The sequence below is a fragment of the Camelus dromedarius genome, chromosome 31 (assembly GCF_036321535.1).
Source record: "Camelus dromedarius isolate mCamDro1 chromosome 31, mCamDro1.pat, whole genome shotgun sequence".
NCBI classification, from domain to species: Eukaryota; Metazoa; Chordata; class Mammalia; order Artiodactyla; family Camelidae; genus Camelus; species Camelus dromedarius.
The window spans coordinates 2,832,077-2,854,418 of NC_087466.1; the positions used below are offsets into that span (position 1 = coordinate 2,832,077).

Genomic DNA, 22,342 nt, shown 5'->3' on the forward strand with positions numbered 1-22,342 from the left:
GATGGCTTGATTAGTGAGTGGATTGGTATGTTCATGGGTAGGTTAGTAATTAGATATGTGAGTGGATGGATGGATAGTTGGGTGGGTGGGGAGATCTAATTATTAGAAGCATAGTTCCCAGTCTCAAAACTTGCTAAAAGATAAAGTAACCAAAACAGTGTGGTATTGGCATAAAGATAGACATATGAATCCAAGCAACAGCATTGAGAGTGAGAAATAAAAATATATATCCATGGTCAATTAATTTATTTTATTGTTTTATTTTTTAAAATTTTAATGGAGGTACTGGGGATTGAACCCAGGACCTCGTGCAGGCTAAGTGTGTGCTCTACCACTGAGCTATACCCACCCCACCAATTAAAAAAGAACACTATTTTCTAGAGCAGTTTTAGGTTCACAGCAAAATTGAGCAGAAGATACAGAGATTTCCCATATACCCGCTGCCCCACACATGCATCACCTCCTTTACCATCAATCTCCCTTACCAGAGTGGTGCATTTGTTACAACTGACCGAACTACACTGACACAACACAGTCCAGAACTGTTTACATCCTGTACGTTTGGACAAATGTGTAATGGCACGTTTACCACTGTAGCTTCACGCAGAGAATTTTCACTGCCCTAAAGATCCTCTGTACTCCACCTACTCACCCCTCCTAACCCCCAACTCCTGGCAGCCACTGAGCTTCTCATTGTTTCCATACTGCTGACTTTTCCAGAATGCCAAATAGTCTGAATCATATAGTGGTAGCTTTCCAGATTGGCTCGTTTCACTTATGAACACACATTTAATGTTCTGCTAGGTCTTTTTGTGGCTTAATAGTTTATTTCTTTCTTTATTGCTGAATAATATTTCATTGTCTGGATGTACACTGTTTATTTATCCTTCACCCACTCTGAGACATCTTGGTTGCCAGCTCCAGCATCTCTGGGAGGTCTCAGAGCCTGGGCTGTCGGGCACAGATGTGCGGGAACAGCAAAGAGGCCAGCGGGGCTGGATCCAAGGAAGGGGGCAGGGCCCTCAGGGCCTTGCAGAGCAGGCTGAGCACCTTGTGATTTGTCCAAGTTTTCAAATGTACCTGGACAGCATCATGCCGACATACCTGCGCCTTCTAGCCTCTTGCACGTATGTCTCTAGGACTGGGAGCCAACCAGTCAAGTAGGGGGAGCCAGACAGTTCAGCATGTAGACACACAGCAGGTGCTGGCCGGACCGCAATGGCCGTTTGTGTGGACAGACATTGGACAATTCCTCTCCCTCCTTCACAAACACGGCCCCGGAAGCCCTGGGCATTCCTGGTGGGTGGGTCAGCACTTACTGGACGGCTCATGCCCCCCTGCAACAGTGGGGACACGGGGGCGTCTATGTTGGGGTCACTGCGACCTTCAGCCAGCTCTGCAGAGCAGCTGGGCTCACTTACAGACCCGGGTCCAAGCCGATCCTGGTCCCGTATCCACATTCCTCCTTGGATTGTGGACCCTGGACCTTGTCCCCAGCGGTGCGCATGCCCTGAGGCGTTAAGTGTGAACCAAGCGAGGCCCACGGGCGTCACTGGGTGGTCACTAAGCCCGTCCCCCCATCCTGGTTCCCATTCTGCCACCGCCTGGGATGACCCTGGGCTCCAGGCCTCAATGTCCAAGGGGCATCATTCGGAGGTCCCTGAATCTGCCATCTGGGGTCCCCTCCTCCAGGTCTGGGCGCTGGGTCCCCCTGCACTTCAGCGAAGGGACAGCGACCTCTGGCGGCCAAAGAGGGGGCGGCAAGCCCTGGAACCAGATGGGCAGGCCTGGGTTAGAGGGGAAGGGGTGGGGTGTTCCCCCTCAACCCAGGGAGCACAGGGAGCCCCAGAGCCCCTCCTGGACCCACTCTCTGGGCAAAAGCTGGGTCAGGTGTGCCCACAGGGGGATCCCAGGCAGGTCTGGCTTCTGGCCTGAGAGTATCTAAGGCAAAGAGGAAGAGGAGGCAGTGGGTCAGCTTCTGGGGAGAAGCCAGTGCAGAGGTAGCTGCTTGGCCTCCTACAGGCGGGTGAGCACCGGGCAGGGGTGGAGGTCCTGCTGACCCCATCTCCGAACAGGCCAGGCTCATGCTCCACACTTAGACTTCAGGACTGCGCTGGGATCTCAGACAGGGTTCTCCTCCTACATCCTGGGGACAGTGGGGTCCTTCCCATTTGCCAAACTGGCCCATCCTAGGTTGAGGGGACCAGCCTGGGACAGACAGGTGATGGGGAGAGGGGTACACGATCAGGGTCCCCACCTCTCTTTCAAATGACTGCATGGGTTCCCTCAGAAAGGGTGGACTGTTCCCTGGTTCTCACTCTTTGCTGCATCTCATAGTATTTGCTAAAAGGCAAAGCACTATGGAATGTTCTAAGTTATGTTGAACAAGCTTTGGGAGTAATAAAGAACAGAAACTTAAAGAAATATTTCCAAATACTAATAGTATATTCAGACCTCCAGTCCACCCAGAAGTGATGCTCACATGTGGACAGTAATTCACAGAGATGAGGTGGTGAGCATGACCTTTTGGGGTTAAATGAGTTAATATATATCAAATATTAAGATGAAAATAAATTATGCATAACTCTAAGCAATAATGTTAATGATAGGACTTCTCATGTAAGAAGAAGAATCACAGAAAGAACCATCAAACAAAATCTAACAATTCGCTGTTTATAAGTTACAGATATGTAGCAAAATATACACAAATTTTAAAATAAAATGCAGAGCTAAATAAACACTCATGCATATGAAAATTCAAAAAAAGTAAGGGGCTTCAATTATATTTGGAAAAGAGAAGTTGAAGCTTGAAGCATTAAAAGAGGCAAAGAGGGTACTCAAAGGCACAATTTTTCAGAATATCACTATTAAATTATTACGCCCCAAATATGATAAGTTACTTGCTGATCATTTACCCTGCCTATTTCTTAAGAAGATAACTGCACCACTAACACAGTAACGGCATACATAAGATAGAAACAGAAATGAAAGCAAAACAGAAATACATGAAGAAAAACAAGATCTGACTATGACTTGACCAGGTGAATGAGTATTCTTAAGTACTTTGGGGTCACAGAGCCCATCAAAAATGTGGTGAATGCTACAGACCACCCCCTCCCAGAATAATTCATTCGTCCACGTATCCACAAGGCTTTGTTCAGTCCCCAGGGGTCCACAACCTCAAAACCCTTGCCCGCTCATGGACTGCTAGACAGTCGTTAGACCCCAGATTAAGAACTCTGAAGTAAAGAAAAGTTAGTGAAAATATGGATTTGAATAAAATAATTTAAAAATTGAGTTAATGAATAGAATTGATGGAGTAAAAACACATTTCCTGAGAGTGCACAGAGGCTTCATAAAAGCCGGTAACATACTCCAGCCCAGAGAGCTTCCATGGACGCTTAGAAATGTTCATACCGTGTAAAATAGAAACAGCAATGACCCCAGAAGTCACCGCTTTGCAATATTAAAAATAATAATACTTGGGCCAAAGGGAAAGTCTTAATACAATAGCAAAAAATATTGCATATCAACCTTATGGAGCACAGAAAAAGCTCTAACTATAAGAAAAAAAATCATAGGCCAAAGTACCACATTTACTAGAAACATTGAAAACAATAAACTGTATCTAAATAATTAATCTTAGAAATGTAAACTATTAATTCAAAAAAAAAAAAAAAAAGGAAAGGAAAGAACATGTACTTTGACAAAACAATTCCATCAGGAAACAATCAAGAACTGGTGTTTTACAACACCCAACAACATCTGTGAAAAGAAGGAAAAAAGGTAACACAATAAACAAAAACACACAATGAAATTCAAGGACAATTAAAGTATTACCAGGATGATCTCTTATAACATCACACTGTTCAAGAACCTAAATAAATGAAAGGATTTAAAAATACATAATAAAAGGATGAAAGAATCTGAACCGAAGGAACCAGGTCTGCCCACGCTTCCGGAACAGAAAGCACCCGCCTGGCCTCACCGTGGTTATGAGAATCGGTGGAGACTTCAGAAAGCGGGTCGTAACCCCCACGTCACATAAATTGTCAAAAGGAAGAAAGGATGTGGCAGGGAGGAGAAAGTGCATATTCAACAACGTGAGAACCGCACACCATGAGCTGAGAGAAGCTGGGAGTGGGGGCATCTGGGGGTGGCAGGAGCCCAGGAGGCTTGTGGGAGGGGACCCCAGATTGCCTGAAAAGGGGGTTTACGTGTGGAACAGCCCCTGAAGGCTGGTTTTAAGGAGAGTGGTGACGTGTGCAAAGTGATGCTGCAAAGAAAACAATTTAGTTTGGTGTGCAGTATGCGGGGTGGGGGGTGGGGGATGTCCAGGTAGGAAGCAGATGCTCACCCTGCCCAACAGGGACAGGCCTGGCCAAGGCCGAGGCAGAATGGGGGGGTGGGGGGCGAGGAGGTAGATCTTGGGGGGGGGGGCGCTGTCCTGCACCGAGCAAGGGTGTCAGCGTTCTCTCTTCACTCCGGGTCAATGACGGAAGCTCCTCTGTGCGGGCTGCCCAGTCAGGCCAGTCCACCCGTTCATGTGGGGGTTCTGGGGGACCCTGGGCTGCTGGTTAAATGCTCCACATACTCACATAGCAGAGAGGAGCTGGCCAAAGGCCATCTTCCCAGCCCAAGAGGCCTCTCATTTTAACATCTCTGGCCAACCAAGCCCCACTTACGAAGGAACAATTATGGCTTGTCCATTTTTATTCATCAAAACTATACTTAGCTGCCAAGCTGAGCTTCGGATTGGCTGAAATCACCGGCATTACCATGATGGGTTCGTGGGATTTTAGCCATTAACTTTCAGAAATCTTCAAAAGAGCTTAGACTGCCTCCCCCAACACTAGCTCTGAGGAGCCTGGGGGAGCCAGTACTAAAGACCATCGTGGACACACAAAGGCCCGGGACAAATGCTTACCAACCAGCCAGACATGTCATGGCCCAGGCCCACTCCTGGGTCGGGGGGCTGGGGACGCAAACACCTTCAAGCTCTGCGTAGCCAGGCGAGCAGGCCTGCCATGTGGGAGACACCGGGGCTGTGTGGGAGCCAGTACAGTGCTCTTAGCCTGCCACACGGTGAGACCTTCCCATCACCTGGGGAGCTTCTAAAACACCACTATGTGGGCCCCAGCTCTGGGGATGCCCGACTGAACTGGCCTGGGCGGGAAGCCGGGTGGGGGGGACAGAGAGGAGTACAGGATGGGACACACTGCTGTTGCAGCCCAGGGCACCCCCAACCCAGGGTACAGGCTTGAGGGAGCGTGGAAGAGCCTGGTGTTAGGAGAGGGCTGGCTGCAAGCCTGACCTGCTGGGAACCAAACAGGGGTGCGTCTCCTCTCCAGGAGGGGCAGGGATCGCTCCAGTTTCCAGTCTCAGTAGCCAGTTGACAAAGGCCCTCTGAGTGCGGTCCCATTCTGAACGGGAGCCTGGCGCCAACCCCTGGCGGGATGTGGCGGGGTCCCAGTGTCCCTGCCTCACAGAAGGGGAGACAGAGCCTTGGGGCTTCCTCCAGATGACAGAGGCAGGAGGGGCCAGAAGTGGCACTTGAACCCAGACCTTCTGTCTGAACCACCGCTGGTTCCCTGGCCCTGGATGGCGGGGAGGAGGCTGAGAGCTGCCAGACCAGAAGCTGCCCCGCGGACGTCCGAGGCACGCTGTAGTCGGTGGAGGGGGTCACTCCTGGCGGCAACCATCCTCTGGCCCCCAGGACCAAGCCTCTGCCCTCTGTGGACCAGACCAGCCAGCAGCCAGAAGTGCCCTTGCTCCAACCCCCGTGGCGGACTGAGACCTGCTGTGGCCTAAGCTCACCCCCCATCCAGAATCCTTCCAGACTATTCGTAACCTGGTTTGGCTGACCCCACCAACGCCCGAGGACAGCTGCTGCGCCTCTACTTTGGATTTCTCTGTCTTTAGTGGATTTGGACTGTGAGCTCGCTTACTGCTAAAAGGGCCTGATGGTAGAGTTCATCTCCTGTTTTCGTGGGTTTAACTCCACTTTCTCCCTCATGTTTATTCTTCAAGATTCTGGAAGAAGCAGAGAGGGCAAAACTAAACCCTCTTGGCTTGGGAGTCACCCGTGAGCACGAGCTGACTGAGAGCAGCTCTGTCCTGGTGCCCTTCCTAGGCTCCCCTGCCTTCACCCAGTCCACCTGCTGGGCCTCAGGGTTTCTAGGCAGCCTGGGTACCAGGGAGGCGGGCAGGTCCCTGGGACGGAGGACAGGGTGCCAGTTCCATCTGGGGGAGGCGCGGGCCCGCCCTCTACAGCTTCTCCCCGGCGTGGACCTTCTGATGCCGGATGAGGTGCGAGCTGCCCCGGAAGGCCTTGCCGCACTGGCCGCACTCGTAGGGCTTCTCCCGCGTGTGGGTTTTGTAGTGCTCGATGAGCGCCGAGCGGTGCCGGAAGGCCTTGCCGCACTCGTTGCAGGCGTAGGGCTTCTTGCCTGTGTGGATGCGCTGGTGCTGGATGAGCGCTGAGCTGTGGCAGAAGGCCTTGCCGCACTGGCCGCACTCATAGGGCTTCTCCCCGGTGTGGATGCGCTGGTGCTCGATGAGCGAAGAGCTCTGGCTGAAGGCCCTGCCGCACTTGTGGCAGCGATAGGGCTTCTCACCCGTGTGGGTCTTGCGGTGCTCGATGAGGTTGGAGCTCTGGCTGAAGGCCTTGCCGCACTCCTCGCATGCGTACGGCTTCTTGCCTGTGTGCACGCGCTGGTGCCGGATGAGGTGGGACCGGTGGCAGAAGGCCTTGCCGCAGAGCTCACACGCATGCGGCTTCCTCAGGGTGTGGATCTTCCGGTGCTGGCTCAGGCCGGAGCTCTGGTTGAAGGCCTTGCCGCACTCCTTACACTGGTACGGCTTCTCTCCGGTGTGGATCCGCTCGTGCTTCCTGAGGCTGGAGCTCCGGCTGAAATCCTTCCCGCACTCCCTGCACGCGTAGGGTCTCTTCCCCGTGTGCGTCTTCTGATGCTGGGCCAGGGCCGAGCTCTGGCGGAAGGCCTTCCCGCACTCCCCGCACTCGTAGGGCTTCTCCCCGGTGTGGATGATCTGGTGCCTGAGCAGGTGCGAGCTCTGGCTGAAGGCCTTTCCGCACTCCCCGCACTCATAGGGCTTCTCCCCGGTGTGGATCACCAGGTGCCTGAGCAGGTGCGAGCTCTGGCTGAAGGCCTTCCCGCACTCCCGGCACGTGTAGGGTTTGGCTGGCTGGGCAGTTCTGGGAGGCTCCCCGGGGCCCGAGATCCCCCTGCCCACCGTCTCACCCTCGTGCTTACCCGATTCTCCTCCGCTGTGAACGATCTGGCACAGGCTAAGGTCCGATCTCTGGAGGAAGGTCTGGCTGAAGAGCTCATCGTCCTGGGGTCTGTTCGCTGAGGGGGCGCTTGGATGCTGGACGGGGCTGGAGCACAGACTGAAATTCCCCGAGTAATCGTCCTGTGTTTCATCTTGCTCCCCCAGAGGGATCTCCTTGTAGACAACAGCCATCTGCCCTAAACTCCTTTCCTGAAGAAAAGTGTCCCCCAGGTCCCCCTCTGGAAAAAGGCCTTGCCGCACATCCAGCCCGTCCTCAAACACAAAGGCCTCAGCAAGCTTGGCTGCTGGGGGAATCTCCATTGTGAGTCCAGGCTCCCCGCCAGCACCTGGATTTCTGGGGGACACACTGACTGCTCTCACAATCTGAAAAGAAAACAAGGGACACTTTCGAGTCAGCAAGTCAAACACTCAGCATGTGCTGCAGTCTTAGTGGATGGAACCAAAGAAGAGGATGCCATCTTGCCCCTGTGGTGATCGTCACCGAGTCGGAGACAAGTCTGACTTACCAGAAACAACTGCCAGGAAGACAGACAGACAGACAGACAGAAAACACCACACTGTGAGACTTGAAAGGCTCAGGATGTTCAGAAAAGTGGGCGGGGACAGGAAGTGGACATGTTCTGGAAAAGGGGCAAGACTCTGGCTACTGGAGGATGTTGGGGATGGGGTCTTGATGGGAAAGAGGGCCCACCTCCCTCCCACACTCAGTTGGCTGCACACCCTCTAGCCCTGTGTCCCAGCCAGAACCCTGGGAGGCAGTCTGGTCCTTCTCACTCTCTCACCCACACACCTTGCCCATCCATTTCCTGAGGGGTCTCTGCCTCTTCCTCGGTGCCACTGCGCAGCTCAGGTCTCAGTGTGACTCGCCTCCCATTGGCTGCCCATCTCCAGCATCTGCTCCTCCCTCCAGTCTGTTCTTTGCATGGACGCCAGGTTCAAATGCCCCAAACACAGGCCTGATGGTGTCACCCGCCTTACAGCAGCCCAGCCCCTCCACGCCCGCTGCTTCTCCTCCCACACACCCCTAATCTTCCAGCGTGACAACTCCTGTGTGCCTCCCAACTGGTCCCACTGTTTTCTCAGATGGTCACCTGCTCATCCTTCCAGATTCCGTCCAAAGGTGCCCCCTCCTCCACACCCTCAGACTGACAATCTCAGGCCGCCGCCTCTGTGACCTGTGGAGCTCAGTGTGCACGTCCATCACAGCACACACCACCCTGATGGCCAAACAAATATGGGGTGACTCTCCCCACCATCGCCTGCACCCTCCCCAAGGGCGAGTACAGGACCCCCCACACTGGAATCCCCAGATGCCAGCACAACCACACGATCTACACACACACACATCAGTTAACTAAATAAATGACCAAATGAAGGAAAAGCCATTTGTTTTTGTGTTCAAATTGATTGCCACTTTTTTTTTTTTTGGCCAAAGAACTCTTTATTCAAGTAAGTCAATTACCTGGGAGATAAAAATAAATAAAGCAGAGCTGCCCCGTAGAGGGGGTAGAGGGGACAGTTTCGCAGGGACGAGGGAGGAGGCCAGACCATCCCACTTGGCCCCCCACCCCACTGTGGAGGCCCTGAGGGAGCCCTGCAGGACCCCATTCAGAAACAGCTGTGTGGCCATGTGGGCTCAGGGGGAACACCTCAAGTACCTTTGTGATGACAGCTCGAGTTTACTGAGCACCTACTGTGTGCTGGGCACTACCAGGACTTTTACAAGCATATCTCATTTACTCCTCATGACCCCGTACAAAGGTACTAGTCCCCTTGCACTGAAGCTCAGAGGGTAACTGCCTCAAAAAAACCCAAAACCCTAAATTAATTAGAACAATCATGATGGAACTCATTCCTATTTGGATTCTTTTTTTTAATGAATCTTAAAAAGACCAGGTGTGGGGGGGAGCACAGAACTGAAGTATTCTCCTGAACCCTATGATCACCCCCACTTCTCTCTCCTCTTCGTAATCACGATCTCCAATCCTCCCCGACCTCTCACCCGACCCGTCAAGCCTAACGTCCCACCATCTTCACCCTGGTCCTCCCATCCGAGTTCCAGCCCTCTCCATCTAGCCAGAGTTTTTCTTTAGTGGGTCCAACCATGGGCGTCACTTCAGCCAGCTCTCTGACTAGTGTCCCATTCCTCACTCCCCTGCCCTGCTGCCGCCAGCCACTAACCACCAGCCTCCTCTGCCAGCTCCTCCTAAGATGCTGCATGTCGCCAAGGAAAATCATGACTGTGTCTGGCACGAAGACAAACTTCAAGTTTCCAGTTTCGGCTGGGACTTCAGCTCCAGCCTCCAACGACCTCCTTACAGCCAAATCCTCTCTCCTGGGCCCTCACTTTCTCCCTTCTCTGGCAGTACTCACCAAGACCGCCTTTTCAAACCCCTCCATTTCAGAGGCTGCAGATTGGCACAGCCACGTTCTGTTTGGCTCTCAGAAGCAAGCTTTTCCTTTTTGTTCGACTTAGCTGCCAATATTTAAAACTCAGCTGGTTTTCTCATGAAAACCTGGAAGATGTAACACTATGGGCCCACCCTCCACTGACCCACCTTACCTACCTGGACGCCTCCAGGTTCTGAGCTTGCTTGACAGCCCACCCCCTACTCCCACATCCTGCGTTTCTCCCTTAGTTTCAGAAGGTTGCTTTTCCCACTCTAATTTTCATGCCCTCCGATCCCTCTTTCTCAGCATCTGGAGACTGTAACTCTCCCTGCACCCGTCTGTTAAATCCTGCTGTTCCCAGGTACCAGCTACACGCTGCAGTCTGCACTGCGGTGAGAAGGTTGCCGATACTTTATCTGCGCCCTACGATGTTTTCAAAATTTTTGGACCTAAAATCCAAAGGTCTGGAACCCCATGCTTCCCACATACTCGGGGCTTTCCCAGGCCCCTCCTGCATCGGTCACCCCATCCTCCGGGGGCCCCAGGGCCCGGACACTCGGCCGACCCTCGGGCCCGTCAGGACCTCCGGGCTGGAGGCCCGCACCTGCCTCCACCGACCGGGGCCGCCCACACCCACGCCGCCGAGGGACAGTGGCCACACTGGCTGCCGCAGAGCCACTCACCTGGGCCGGGCGGGGCCGCTCACCTGCGGGGGCGGGGCCGAGGGCGGGGCAGGGCGGGGCCGCACCTGAGCGTCTCCAGCGCGGGGCCACAGCCTCCTCGGCGGCGGCTGCTGACGCGGAGCCCGCGGCAGCCCGAGCGCCCGGAGCCCCGCCCCCGCCCGCGGCACTTCCGGGGCTGCTCTAGGCCTCGCGGAGGCCCGCGTCTCGCTGGTCCCGCCGCGCCGCGGGTAGCTGTCTGGCCGCCGGGCTCCGGGATGCAGGGAGGGGTTCGGGGGAGTTCGTCTGGTTGGCGCAGGGCTCCAGGCCGTCCCCCAACACGTCCCGGCTGGGCGGGCGTTGGCGGGAGCGCAGAGGAGGAAACTGAAGCCGGGAGGGCACCTGCCCGTGGGGTGGGGCCAGCCGAGGCCGTGGAGCTGCTGGGGTCCGCAGGAGGCGTGCCTAGGGCTGCGGAGCCCGTCACCCTGCGCAGGCCCCGGGTCCTTTGGGGATGCACCCTCCCTTCGTGGGGAGCCGTGGTTCTGCCTGCCCACCCCGTCCCCGCGGAGATAGATGAGGAGGGCCAGGAGCGCATCCAGGAGACTGCTGGGAGCATAGGCGGGACCCTCGAGACCCCAACTCTGCATCTGAGGGATGACCTCCGTTCAGAGGGCGCCTCTTAAGGGAACTGGGAGGGAAGAGGCATGTGTTCTTAAACCTGCTCCCCCACCCCAGAACTCGATTCGGCTTCTGATGACAAGACTTGCCCCTCCACCCAGTAGTCCCCCAACACCAATGCTCCGGTCCATCCTGCACCTCCCTTGGGGGCCACAGCCCTATAACAGGAAACCTCTAGAACACACTTTCCTGAGAGGAGGGCTGCTTCCTATTCTGCCCACCTGCCCTCAGCACCTCCTGTCCTGGCCCTCAGGTGTCTTTGAATGCTCTCACCCTCCCCACACACCCACGTGCCTTCCTGCCCCATCCACAGTAGGCAGAGGCTGCCCCTCCCCAAGCTAGGAGCCTGGGCACCAAATGCAGTCACCCCGAGAGCGTTGGACCACAACCAGCCATGCAGAGCCGGGACCAGCAAAGGCTGGTTCCTTTTTCTCTCCCTTCGGCTCCTCAGGTCACAGGAAGGCAAGAGCCACCAGTCTGAGCCCCCTGGGAGACAGTGGGGAGGCTGGGCCCCACCCCAAGGTTCTCAGGTGCTTCCTCTTCTGCAACAATCCCCAGAATCCCTGCCCCCATACTCTCAGATGGACCACAGTCACTTTTTCAGCAAGGATTTCATGACCCTCCGAATAGTTATTGTTGATATATTGAGTATTACTAACCCATTTTACGGAGGAGGGAAATGAAGGCTCAGAGAAAGGTCAGGAGCAGAAATAGGAGGCAGACGGGAGGCACTCATCCCACATCCCACATCCCACCCCTAGAATCCGTAGCCCACGGAGCAGTAATAATCTGCTTCGTCCTCTGGCTGCACGGGGCTGATGGTCAGGATGCAGGCGTTATGGGCTTTATCTGTGGCTGCTGAGAAGCGATCAGGGATGTCCGGGGGCCGGTGGTAGTCCTCCTCTGAGCGATAGTAGATGAGGTAGCGGGGGGCGCTGCCTGCCCGCTGCTGATACCAAGACACACCGTAGTCCCCGACGGTGGCGTAACGGGGGCTGAGCATGCAGGAAAGTTGGGCCACTTGGCCTGGGAAGACCAGCAGTGCCTCTGGCTGGGTCAGGGCTGGGTGGGAGACTGAGAGACAGACACACTCAGGCCTGGCCTGGGCCCCTTCCCTCCTGCCCCACCCTACAAAGCCTTGGTCAGACTCCTGGGAGAATCCAAAAACTCACAGCCCCGTGCCACTGGATCAGCACTGGGTGGAGCACTGATTTGGCACCCCCTCAGCCCCCATTAGTGCCATGTTCACAAGGATCTATGTTCAGTTAAGGACCTAGAGTTCAGAGAGTGGGACTGGTGGCCTCTGTGTTCTTCTGCTGCCCTCCCTCATCCCTTACCCTGCTGACCCCTAAAACTTTGGTTACACTGGCTCTTCCAAACCCTGGCTACAGACTGACCACCCCCAGAGAGGCTCTTGGGCTGTTACTACCCATTAGCTGAGCCTCAGGCCACTGGCCCTTCGGGACTTTCTCAGTGTTAGTGTGTCCTGAGGTTCTGTCGGGACCAGATCACACCAGTTTCCCCTCTGTATAACCCAAAAGGTGACTAGTCTCTGAGACCCCAGAGAGTCAGTGTCAAAGGGACCCTAGCAATCTGGTCATGCACAAATGGGGAAACCGAGGCCCACGCAGAAGAGTGACCTGCCTAAGGTCTATGGCAGAGCCATCTGCAGTTTATCTTCCCCCACCTCAATGTCCCTTCCAGAACCCTCCCCACTGCCCATAGCAATTTGCTTCCATTCAAGGGCTTTCTGGAACCCATGCTGTGTCCCACCCCACCCCCAGGTGAGCCGGGCCCAGGGAGGGCTCACCTGCCAGGAGGGCCCCAGCTAGGAGGAGAGCCAGACGACAGCAGACCATGGCCAGGGGCAGGGAGGCCGGCGGGAGTCGTTCTGTTGGACGATACCCAGGTGCTTCAGGGAACAGCAGGGGAGGCTGCTGGACCACAGCAGGGCATGCAAATCAGCCCATTGACTGGGGCATGGGAGGGGTGGCGCTGGGGGGCCCAGCAGCCAGGCCCTGTCTTCCCAAACAGCAGGGTCCTGGCCCCACAGGACCTTCAGAGAACAGGAGCCTGGAAATCCACGTGTACAGTTATAGCAGGTGGCTACCTTTTCTTTGAGGTGTAACTCATATGGTAAAGTGCACACATCTCAAGTGTATGTTTATTTTATTTTATAAAATTGAAACTTAAATTCTTTTTTAGGCTTTTATTTTGGTAGGGGAGGTAATTAAGTTTATTTATTTAAATTTTTTTCTTTTTTTTTTTTTTTTTTTTGGTGGGGGAAGGTAACTAGGTCAATAAATTAATTAATTAAAATAGACGGACGGGAGATTGAACCCAGGATATTGTGCATGCTAAGCATGCACTCTACCACTGAGCTATATTCTCCCCCAACCCCGATTTTTATGTACCCTGCAGCCTCTACCCAGATGAAGATTTAGAACATTTCTACCTCCCCCGAAGTCTCCCTCATAAGCCGCCCCTGTTAGTGACGGCCTCTTCACCCCCACCTGTAACCATCTTTCTGACTCTGTGGTTAGATCAGTTTGGGGTAGAAAGTCAACTTAAATGGGATGCTAGTGTGTCCTCTTTAGTTCTTGCTTCTTTTGTTCAGCAGTAGAAGAATCATCTGTGTGTGCAGCCATGTTTAATTCATTTTCACATCCACTGTGTGGATGGACCACAATTAGTTTATCCATCTCCTATTAGTAGACATTTGGGTGCTTTCGTCTTCGGCCATAACAAAGAGAACTGCTGTGACTGTTCCTGCCTGTGACTCTGGTGCACCTGTGCTCTTGTTCCTGCTGAGTAGACACCCAGGACTGGGGACCCCGGGGGGCCGGGAACATTTCCATTTAGTATTAGTAGATACCACCAGGGTCCCAATGTGGTTGTGCACATCGTAGGTAAGAGAGTTCTGAGACGTGGGGTCAACGTTCAGTCCCTTTAATTTGCCAGACAGAGGGGAGCTGACTGATTGGGATTCAACCTGAGTGAGCTGGGATTCAAACTTGACGCTTTGACATCTTGGACCTTGCTGACCTTGGAGAGAACTTGGAGAGATCTGGAACCCTCCCAGGGTCAGTCAATTCCTAGAGACAGTAGCACACTTTTCAAATGCAAACCAGCCACTCCTGAGCCCACACTCCCAACCACCTTCTCTAAGGGAGCTCTTGCATTGAGCCACTGTCTTCCCGCCCTAGTCACCCAGGGCCAGGTACCAGACAGCCAGGGACAGCCCCTGTGCCCCAGAGCCCTGAGGTTATTCCAACCAGTTATCCTGCCTTGCAGGTTGGTTCCTTCTCTCAGAAACCACAAGAAGGGGTCCTGCTCAGAGCTCCCCTCCATCTACCTCCTGACCAACCCTGGTGCTTTCCCATGTGGCCTGGCCCCCCACAGTGTGTCGTGCCCCCTCCTCTTGGGAACTGTGCGTCACAAATCATCTTCTCAACGGTGGTCATCTCCTGATCTGTTGGCCTTCCCATACCTGAATACTAAGAAAACAAGTGAAAACAGTGCCCTATTGTTGCAGTCTGAGGGCTCACTTAGGGGAGGTTATGAAAGCCCCCCACTGTGGGTCCTACTCCGTTCCTAACCTCTTTAGAGTACCTCCGTGACGCTCAAGACAAAAGACCCCTCCTCAGCGGCACTACAGTAAAACCCTTTGGACGACAGGGTGGTGGTCATTGGAGCTGAAGTTCCAGGGCCCCGAGCAGCCATCCCTTCCAAAATCTAGCTGCAGCCACTCCTGCGCTTGTTCTGCAGGTCATGGGTCCCCAGAAACAGTGGCGTGCCGGGAAGGAAGTGCCCTGCGTGTAGGTAGGTTTAGGACATGCTGCCTGTTGCCCCAGTACTGCCTCTGAGCATCTGCTGTGTGCTCAGCCAGAGGCTGCACTCTAAAGGGAACTGCGTTTAATCCTTGTGCTGACCTGCTGCACGGTGGTGCTGTGAGCATGCTTTTCATCCCCTTTACAGGTGTTAGTACCGAGGAAAGTCTTGTCAGGAGCAACCCTGGTGAGCTGCACGGAGGAGCTGGTCCTCCTCCTGCCTCCTGCCCAGAGCTCTGCCTGAAGAGGGTGGATGATCAGCCTACTCCCCAGGGAGCCAGTTGGGGGCACAGCTAAGAAAGAGGTGCTCGTGACCCGCTGGGAATCCGGGAGCCCCAGCCACAAGCAGATGGGTAGAGGAGCAATATGAAAGGGGTGGCATGCTGGAAAACATGGGCAGTTTCTTGCAAAGAAATTAAATTTCTCTCCCCACGTGACCAAGCAATCCCTCTACTGGTCAGTATTTACGGTATTTACCGCTATCTACTGGAAATGGAAAGGTGTCTCTTCACCCAGAGAACTGCAGGCCAGTCTTTGTACCGGCTTTATTCATAATCGTCAAAAACTGGAAACAATCCAAACAGCAGCACATGAGTGGGTCCCCAGACTGTGGTACCTCCAGGCAGGGAGCCCTCCTCGGTGATGAGAAGGAGCCACTGATACAGTGACCACCTGGGTGAGTCTCACGTGGGTGTGTGGAGCTGAGTGAGTGACCGGACTTGAAAGGCTCCACACTCTGTGTGGCTCCCCCTATAAGGCAGAGAGAGAGGGCAGGGGCCAAGAACACTGCAGTGCTTGCTAGGGCTGGGAGTGACCACAAAGTGGCATAAGGGAATTTGGTGCGGGGGTGATGGAAACGTTACTTATCCTGACCGTGTTGGTGGTTGCATGATATTTGTCACAACTCGAGGACACTAAAAAGGGTGAATTTTGTGGTATGTAAATCATACCTCAAGAAACTAGACTGAAAAAGGAAAGAAACAGGGACAGAAGAGAGGGAGGCTGGGAGTGAGCCCAGGGACGGGGGCCTGGAGGGTTAATGGGGACCCTGCTTCTGACACAGCCTTGGCCGGCACCCCACCCCCAGGACCTCCCCCACTTTCAGCCTGGGAGCTCTGTCTCTTCTGGTCGGAGGATGTGGTCTCTGGACATCCCTGGACCCTGAAGCTCCAGCCCCCATTGTAGCCCTGTGTCAGGGAATGCCTGTACCCTTCCCAGAACCCGTTACCCAGACACTGGGGGGAAGGCATTTCCTGCCTGACGTCTTGGCAGTTCCCACTGCCATGGAGACCAGCTTGGAAGCTGGGAGGGCCTCAGCCTTCTCTGGCTGCTCTGATCCAGCAAGTGGGAGGAAGAGGAGGCCAAGGGTCCAGGAGTAGCTTCAGGGACCCCTCTGGGCTGGGGGAACCCAGCCCCAAGGGTGGCAGGCAGGGAGCTCCCCTGGGCCCACCCAACTATCACCCACCCGTCACCTCCACACACATACATCTCCTGCAGGGCCCAACCCAGAGTAGATCTGAGCCCTGGATCCTTGCTTTATCCAGAAGTTGGGGGTTGGAGGACCAAAGCCCCCACATCTGTCTCCTCTCCTCTGCAGCCATGTTTATCACAGTGATGTTTGGGGGTAAGTGGAGTCCCCTGTCCTGGCAGATGGGTGGTGAGGTTCAGTCCCACTGCCTTGGGGGTGGGTGGGGAGGTAGTGTGGGGAAGGGGGTGCATGTGGGAAGGGGATGGGAGTGTCTGGAGTGAGTGCCTTGAGGTCCTGGGAAATTCACTTGGGTTCCTCAAGGGTGGCCCCTACCCCGCCCCTACTCCGCTCTCACCACCACTGTTACCTTGGAGCATGTTTTCAAACTGCTCCATTTCTTAGCTGATCAGCGGTCCTCAAGCTCCAGGATGCATGGCGCACCTGAAGCTCTAGTCACTGCTGCAGATTCTCAACCGTCTGGGGGAGGCAGGGCTAATGCAGGTTGAGGGGGGCTGTAGGGGGCAGGGGGGCTGGAAGTGGGGCTGAAGTGGGAGTGTAAGGTCCCATGCAGGAAGCATGAGCTGTGCACCCATCACTGATATCTTGGGAGATGGAAGGGAGACATTGCTATTCTGTAGCTCCCTTCCCTGCTCTGTAGGGAAGAGGCAGGAGGGAGGCAGAGGGTCTCAGTTTGGGGGAAAATAGAGGGTCCCATTCACTCACCTCTGCCCTTCCCCTACAGCTGGCTGCTGGGAGCTGGTGAACCCCTGTTGCAGCCTGGTGACCCTCACTGCCCACCTGAGGCGGAGGGGGCAGGTGCCCCCAGATGGTGAGGGGGTGGGGAGGGGTGCTGGGAGGACTGGCTGATGGCCCCCAGGCAGGGGTGCCTGCCCTGCCCTGCCTCCCTCTCTGCCCTCCCAGTGACCATCGCCCTCCTGGCTGAGGACGGGCACCTGGTGAGCCTGGGTGAGGGACTGGAGGAGGAGACTTCCCTGACGCCCTTCGTGGGCAGCCTCCTGCTGCAGGAGCGTGGCACATATGTCCTGGTGCAGGTCATCAGTAAGTGGGGCCTAAGACTCCCTGCTGTGGCTATGTTGGAATGTAAGGGTGGGGACAGCAGCTGAAGACTACCCAAGCCCTGCCCCACCCTCGCTTTGGCCAGGACCTAGCCCTGACTTTCCCATCCAATGCCTTGTCCTGGCCCCAGTCTGGGCCAGCAAGTGGGTTCAGAGTGAGAGGTGGGGGTGGAGACCACCAAGCCAGCCAGGAAATCAGTCTTCACCCCTCTGCAGAGGGGGAAGGCGCAGCCCCCACCCGCTATGAGTCCATGCTGGAGAACCTGGATGACTGGTATCCAGAGCTGGCAGGTGAGTGTCACAGAAGTGCCCCCCGGTGGGGGGGGTGCATCTTCTGGGCAGCCCCATGGGCAGGGCTTCTTGGGCCTTCCAGAGGAGCTGCGCTGGCTGTCAGGCCTGCCCTCCGTGGGTGATGGCTGGAGGAGGCGCGCAGGCACTCGGCGTGGCCACCAGGAGCAAGGCCCTCCTTCAAGGCAAAGGGTGGGCTCCCTGCTGTCCAGGACCCGCCAGCTGGGCCAGGAGCCAGGTAAGGAAACGACAGAGATACCTGAGGGGATGCTCACACCCAGAAGTGCAAACCCTTCCCAGGGGAAGATGTGTGTGCTGAGAGGTGGACCCCAACACCAGCCTCCCTTGGACACACATATACCCCTGTGATGGAACACACTATACTGGGAGACAGGTCTCCACCATCCGGCTAGAGTCTAAGAGCCCAAGGACAGGAGCATCCTCAGGGTCCAGGAGGCACAGGGGAGGCGCTCATTGCAGAGCTGTTGAACAAAATCCCTGTGTGATGGCGTTTGAAGGGCCGGCCCCTCTGTTCTGAAGGCCCTGTGACCTGGCACACCACAGCCAAGTGGCCAAGCTGGACTCAGACCCAAGTGGGTTGGCCATGACCTTTACCTTGTGTTATCAAGCCCGAAGTCCCAGCCGCATTCCTCTTGCAGAATCGGGAATTACTGGGAAATTGCATCAGCAAGAGGGGGAAGGTCACAGACAATACAAAGCTGCCTCAGACGCCCCTAAGATGTGGGAGCTAAGAAAGGGATCGGAGGCAGAGAGAAGGGCGTGGAGAGGCCGGGGTCCCTGAGAGGAGACAACATACTCCTCCAGGGATTCCAGCCCCAGGTGTCATACGCCCTTGAGATCACCTGCTGATGCCTCACCCCCATTTGGACTGCCAGAGACTGATTACAACAGGATTACAAGGTCACCCTCCCAACCCAGGACACCAGCTCACAGTGAAGCATCTTCCCCCACCCTGCAGACAGTCCAATGACAGAGGACACAGCAGACTTGGGTCTAAAATAAACTCTTTTAATTGCACATTTTCGTCTCGGGTCACCTGGGGGTTGAGAAACCCCCTCCTCACTCCTAGTCCCAGCTACACGGGTACAACCTGACATCATGGTCTGGCTGGTGGTGAAGGAGTGAAGGCGGGTGCAGGGTTGGCCCCTGAATCTGCAGCAGTCTCTTCAGGGCAGGGAGCTCAGACCTGCAGAGGGAGGGGTGCACAGGCTGGAGGTGAACCTGCAGGTGCAGGAGGCAGGACCACCCCTCCCGCCCCAGCCTGGGTCAGGGGCCGCCTACTCACCGTGGTTGTACTTGCACTGCTTCAGGGCCTCACTGAAGCCCTCGCACAGGGACAGGTCACTCTGAGTGGTAGAGCAGTCCAGGAACTGCCTGATCTCATAGGCGCAGGGCCCCATCTGCAGGGGCTGGGGGGCAGTGCGGGCGGGGGCCTGGGGCACAGCGCAGGAGGCAGCAAGGTCAGCTTGAGAGTGGCAGCCAGAAGAGGACTCCAAAGCTGGGGGGGCCAGCTGCCCCTCCCCACACGCCCAGCCCGGGTGCCCCAAGGGTCCCTGGCAGGCCAAGTGACCCAGGGCCAGTCTGCCCTGTCCAGTCTCAGCTGCTCCATCCATGAAACAGGGTGAGCCCACAGCTCTCTCAAAACCACCCTGCTGATGCTACCGCTGGTACCATAACAAGCATGTTGGCAGGTGGTGGAGTGAGGTAGAAGGTTCTAGAAAAGCCCAGTGTTCTGCTGGAGTATGAGCCCCACCCCAACAAGTTCTAGCACCTTCCAGGCTCAGCCACACTGATCCTCATGGCCCCTGACCCTGCCACAAAGCCCGAATTTGGCTTAGGACTGGTGGGGTGCCTAGTGGGGGACAGGCCAGCAGGGAACAGGCCCAGAGTCACTCGCTACCCTTTTCCCTTGGGTGCAGGGGTTACAGGGCAGACCTGAGTGGGAGAGCTGGGACTCAGGAACTTCAACTCCCTTCTACTAGGGTTAGGTGACCTTGGGCCAGTCTGAGTTCCTTAAGAACCTCGGCTTTCCCATCTCCACCGGGGTCTAGGGACCTTGGCCTCAGGGGAGGGGCTGGAGACCCTGCTATTACTGACCAGAGGCCAAAATCAGAGCGAGGAATAGGACCCTCCCTGCTCAAAGTCCTTGGCCGAGGCAGCTCTGGACACCCTCGGACACTCCTCGCTGGACATTCAGGGAGCTCTCTGCTAGGCGGCCTTGAGAGAAGGCGGCCTCAGTTTCCCCTGAGCCCGTTGCTCACCTGCTGGGCAGCAGGCTGGGCAGCAGGCTGGGCGGGCTCCGAGCTCCCCCCGCTGAACGCTCCGGTCAGAGCGCTGCCCATGACGTGTCCCACAGCCGAGCCCACTGCCACTCCGGCGGCCGTGGTCGCCATCTGCGCCATCAGGCCGGGCTGGCCCGACGGGGCGGGCGCCGGGGCTGCAGCCGAGGGCGGTGGGTGCGCTGGCGGGTGGGCAGAGGGCGCGGCGGTGCGGCTGCAAAGTGCGGGGGAAGCAGAGTTAATCCGGGCCGGCCGGGGGCCCCAGGGCCCTCAACTTCGGAGAGGCACCCTCTTTGCTTCCCAGAGGGTGGTGACCACCGTTTTAGACCCTGGGTTGCAGCACCCCGCCCCTCCCCCACCAAGATGGCGCTGCAGCCGCCAAGGTCACGCTGGCTCGCCCTTGGGGGTACCGCTCTTCCCGGCCCCCTCCCCGCGGGCCTCCGGTCTCGCTCACACCTGGCTGGCCTGGCGGCCATGCTGCGACTCCCCCGGGGCATGGTCAGGGCAGGGGGACCGACGGAGCAGAGTCAGAGACGGCGACGGCGGCAGCGGTTCTGCCTCGGGGACTAATACAGTAGCGCTGCGCACAGCCGGTGCAGCGGGGCGGGGCCGAGGCGGGGACTCGCGGACACGCCCCTAGCGGGAGCGCGGCCGGGGGGGGCCACGCTGCTCTCCTGCGGGACCCCAGGACTCTCCCTTCCCTCATCCTCTGGTGTCGGTAACCCTGCTCCCTCACGGCGCCCTCCCGGTGCCCTCCTCGCTCCTGGCTGTGTGCGCCCTGGAGACACTGGCTGGTGTCGCAGGGCCCCAAGGACGTACGCAGGGACGACGGGCATGGTCCTTCAAAGACCACCGTGGAGCGCAGCGAGCTGTCCCTATCGGACAGCGCTTGCTGGCTACGGCGTGGCATCAGGGTCGCGGGTGAACTGGGTCGGGATAGAAGCACCCACCCCTCACTTGGCTAGAGGAAGGCACGCACGACTGTCCCCGGAACCCCCGCCAGGGGGCGTCCGGACGGGTCTCGGACTCCTTCCCGGCAAAAACGCGACCCGCGCCCTAGGCAGCCCCGGCAGAGATGAGATGAGCCCCCCCGCGTGGCCCTCCACCCAGCCCGAACCCCTGTCCCACGGATGCAGCGCCAGACCCTGATAGGGTTTGAGCAGCATGTCCCTCCCAAAGGCGGTGACCTGAGTGCACAGCGGCGTCTGTGCAGGTTGGAATCCTGTGGCTTCGAATTTTACCACCTGGTTCCAGGCCCTGGGCAGGGCAGAGGCTGGATTTAGGACGCTTCCCAGCCCTTAGGAATTCGAGGTTTTCATGGTCTTTCCTGAGGGACTTCTCAGTGGTCATATCATTACCCTTGGAGGGGAGGAGCCCTGATTTCTTTACCAACACCGCTATCACTGTCCCTTGTGCCTGTGGGAGGCCTCCTGGCCTCAGGATTGTGGGAAGGATGAAATAGCCCAGAGCAAAAGGATGGGGGTGGCTCCCAGGTGGGGAAATAAGCCCCTCTGTGAGGAGCGGAGTGAAAGAGAAGGTGGGGAGAAAGGCAACGGCAGTGACTGGCAGGCTTGGTTATGTCTCTACTGTGTCCCTAACACACAGTACTCACAGCCAGCCTGCGAAGCAGTGCCCTTCCTCCCCTGACTCCCATCTAGGCTGGGCCTCAGTTTTCTCCTTTCTGAAGTGGGGGTGACCACCCACCCTGAGGTGAGGGGAGCATGTGAAGGGTTGGTCACTCTCTCCTCACATACATGCGGGGGCTGGTCCAACTTTTGCCCATGCAGTCCCTGCCCACCTGTTCCTGTTTGCCAAACTGGCCCATCCTAGGTTCATCAGGGTCCTCCTCCTAGAGGAAGCCCTCTGTGGCCAGCCCACCTTGCTGTAACCATGGCTCTGCACTGTGGCCTACAGCGTGGGTAGTTGTCACCTGAGCTCCCAGAACTGCTGGACCACTGTGGTTCCCCAAAGCACGACCATGCCCCTCCGGAAGGCACTCAAGACCACTTAAGGTAGTGACACAATTGAATGTTTTTACTTCATGCATTTTCATGTGCATTAAAAAAATGTAAATGAACTAATCAGATCCATGATTTCTTGACGAATATTGCTAAAATGGGGCCGAAGGAGGTATTTTAATTTTTCTGAGGGGGAGATGATTAGGTTTCTTCATTGATTTCCTCTTGGAGGAAGTTAAGAGGGATTCAACCTGAGACCTCGTGGGTGCTGAGCATGCGCTCTACCACTTGAGCTGTACCCTTCCCAGGGTATTTCAATTTTTAAGTGAGTAACTTTAAAGAAAGATTGCTAACAGTCCAGGTACTAAAAATCACTGCTG

General features: G+C 56.1%; 4 protein-coding genes across 4 annotated transcripts; 1 reads left to right on the plus strand and 3 right to left on the minus strand.

Annotated features, from left to right (window-relative positions):
- Nucleotides 1-229: 229 nt before the first annotated feature.
- Nucleotides 230-10,493, minus strand: ZNF70 (zinc finger protein 70). Its single transcript, XM_031442328.2, has 2 exons — nucleotides 10,389-10,493; nucleotides 230-7,677 (listed from the first exon to the last, which is right to left on the minus strand). Exon 2 carries the CDS (start codon nucleotides 7,612-7,614, stop codon nucleotides 6,268-6,270), a length of 1,347 nt encoding a protein of 448 aa, XP_031298188.2. The 5' UTR covers nucleotides 7,615-7,677; nucleotides 10,389-10,493; the 3' UTR covers nucleotides 230-6,267.
- A 1,174-nt stretch (nucleotides 10,494-11,667) lies between these two features.
- Nucleotides 11,668-12,972, minus strand: LOC105095209 (V-set pre-B cell surrogate light chain 3). Its single transcript, XM_010987323.3, has 2 exons — nucleotides 12,853-12,972; nucleotides 11,668-12,116 (listed from the first exon to the last, which is right to left on the minus strand). The coding sequence occupies exons 1-2, from the start codon at nucleotides 12,899-12,901 to the stop codon at nucleotides 11,800-11,802; spliced, it is 366 nt and encodes a 121-aa protein (XP_010985625.1). The 5' UTR covers nucleotides 12,902-12,972; the 3' UTR covers nucleotides 11,668-11,799.
- Nucleotides 12,973-16,224: 3,252 nt separating this feature from the next.
- On the plus strand, nucleotides 16,225-18,722 carry C31H22orf15 (chromosome 31 C22orf15 homolog). Its single transcript, XM_031442388.2, has 6 exons — nucleotides 16,225-16,496; nucleotides 17,083-17,169; nucleotides 17,262-17,399; nucleotides 17,633-17,707; nucleotides 17,790-17,942; nucleotides 18,530-18,722. Exons 1-6 carry the CDS (start codon nucleotides 16,472-16,474, stop codon nucleotides 18,559-18,561), a joined length of 510 nt encoding a protein of 169 aa, XP_031298248.1. The 5' UTR covers nucleotides 16,225-16,471; the 3' UTR covers nucleotides 18,562-18,722.
- CHCHD10 (coiled-coil-helix-coiled-coil-helix domain containing 10) lies at nucleotides 18,718-20,619 on the minus strand. The gene is made up of 4 exons (XM_031442389.2): nucleotides 20,461-20,619; nucleotides 19,987-20,218; nucleotides 19,011-19,158; nucleotides 18,718-18,911 (listed from the first exon to the last, which is right to left on the minus strand). The coding sequence occupies exons 1-4, from the start codon at nucleotides 20,499-20,501 to the stop codon at nucleotides 18,892-18,894; spliced, it is 441 nt and encodes a 146-aa protein (XP_031298249.1). The 5' UTR covers nucleotides 20,502-20,619; the 3' UTR covers nucleotides 18,718-18,891.
- Nucleotides 20,620-22,342: the final 1,723 nt, after the last annotated feature.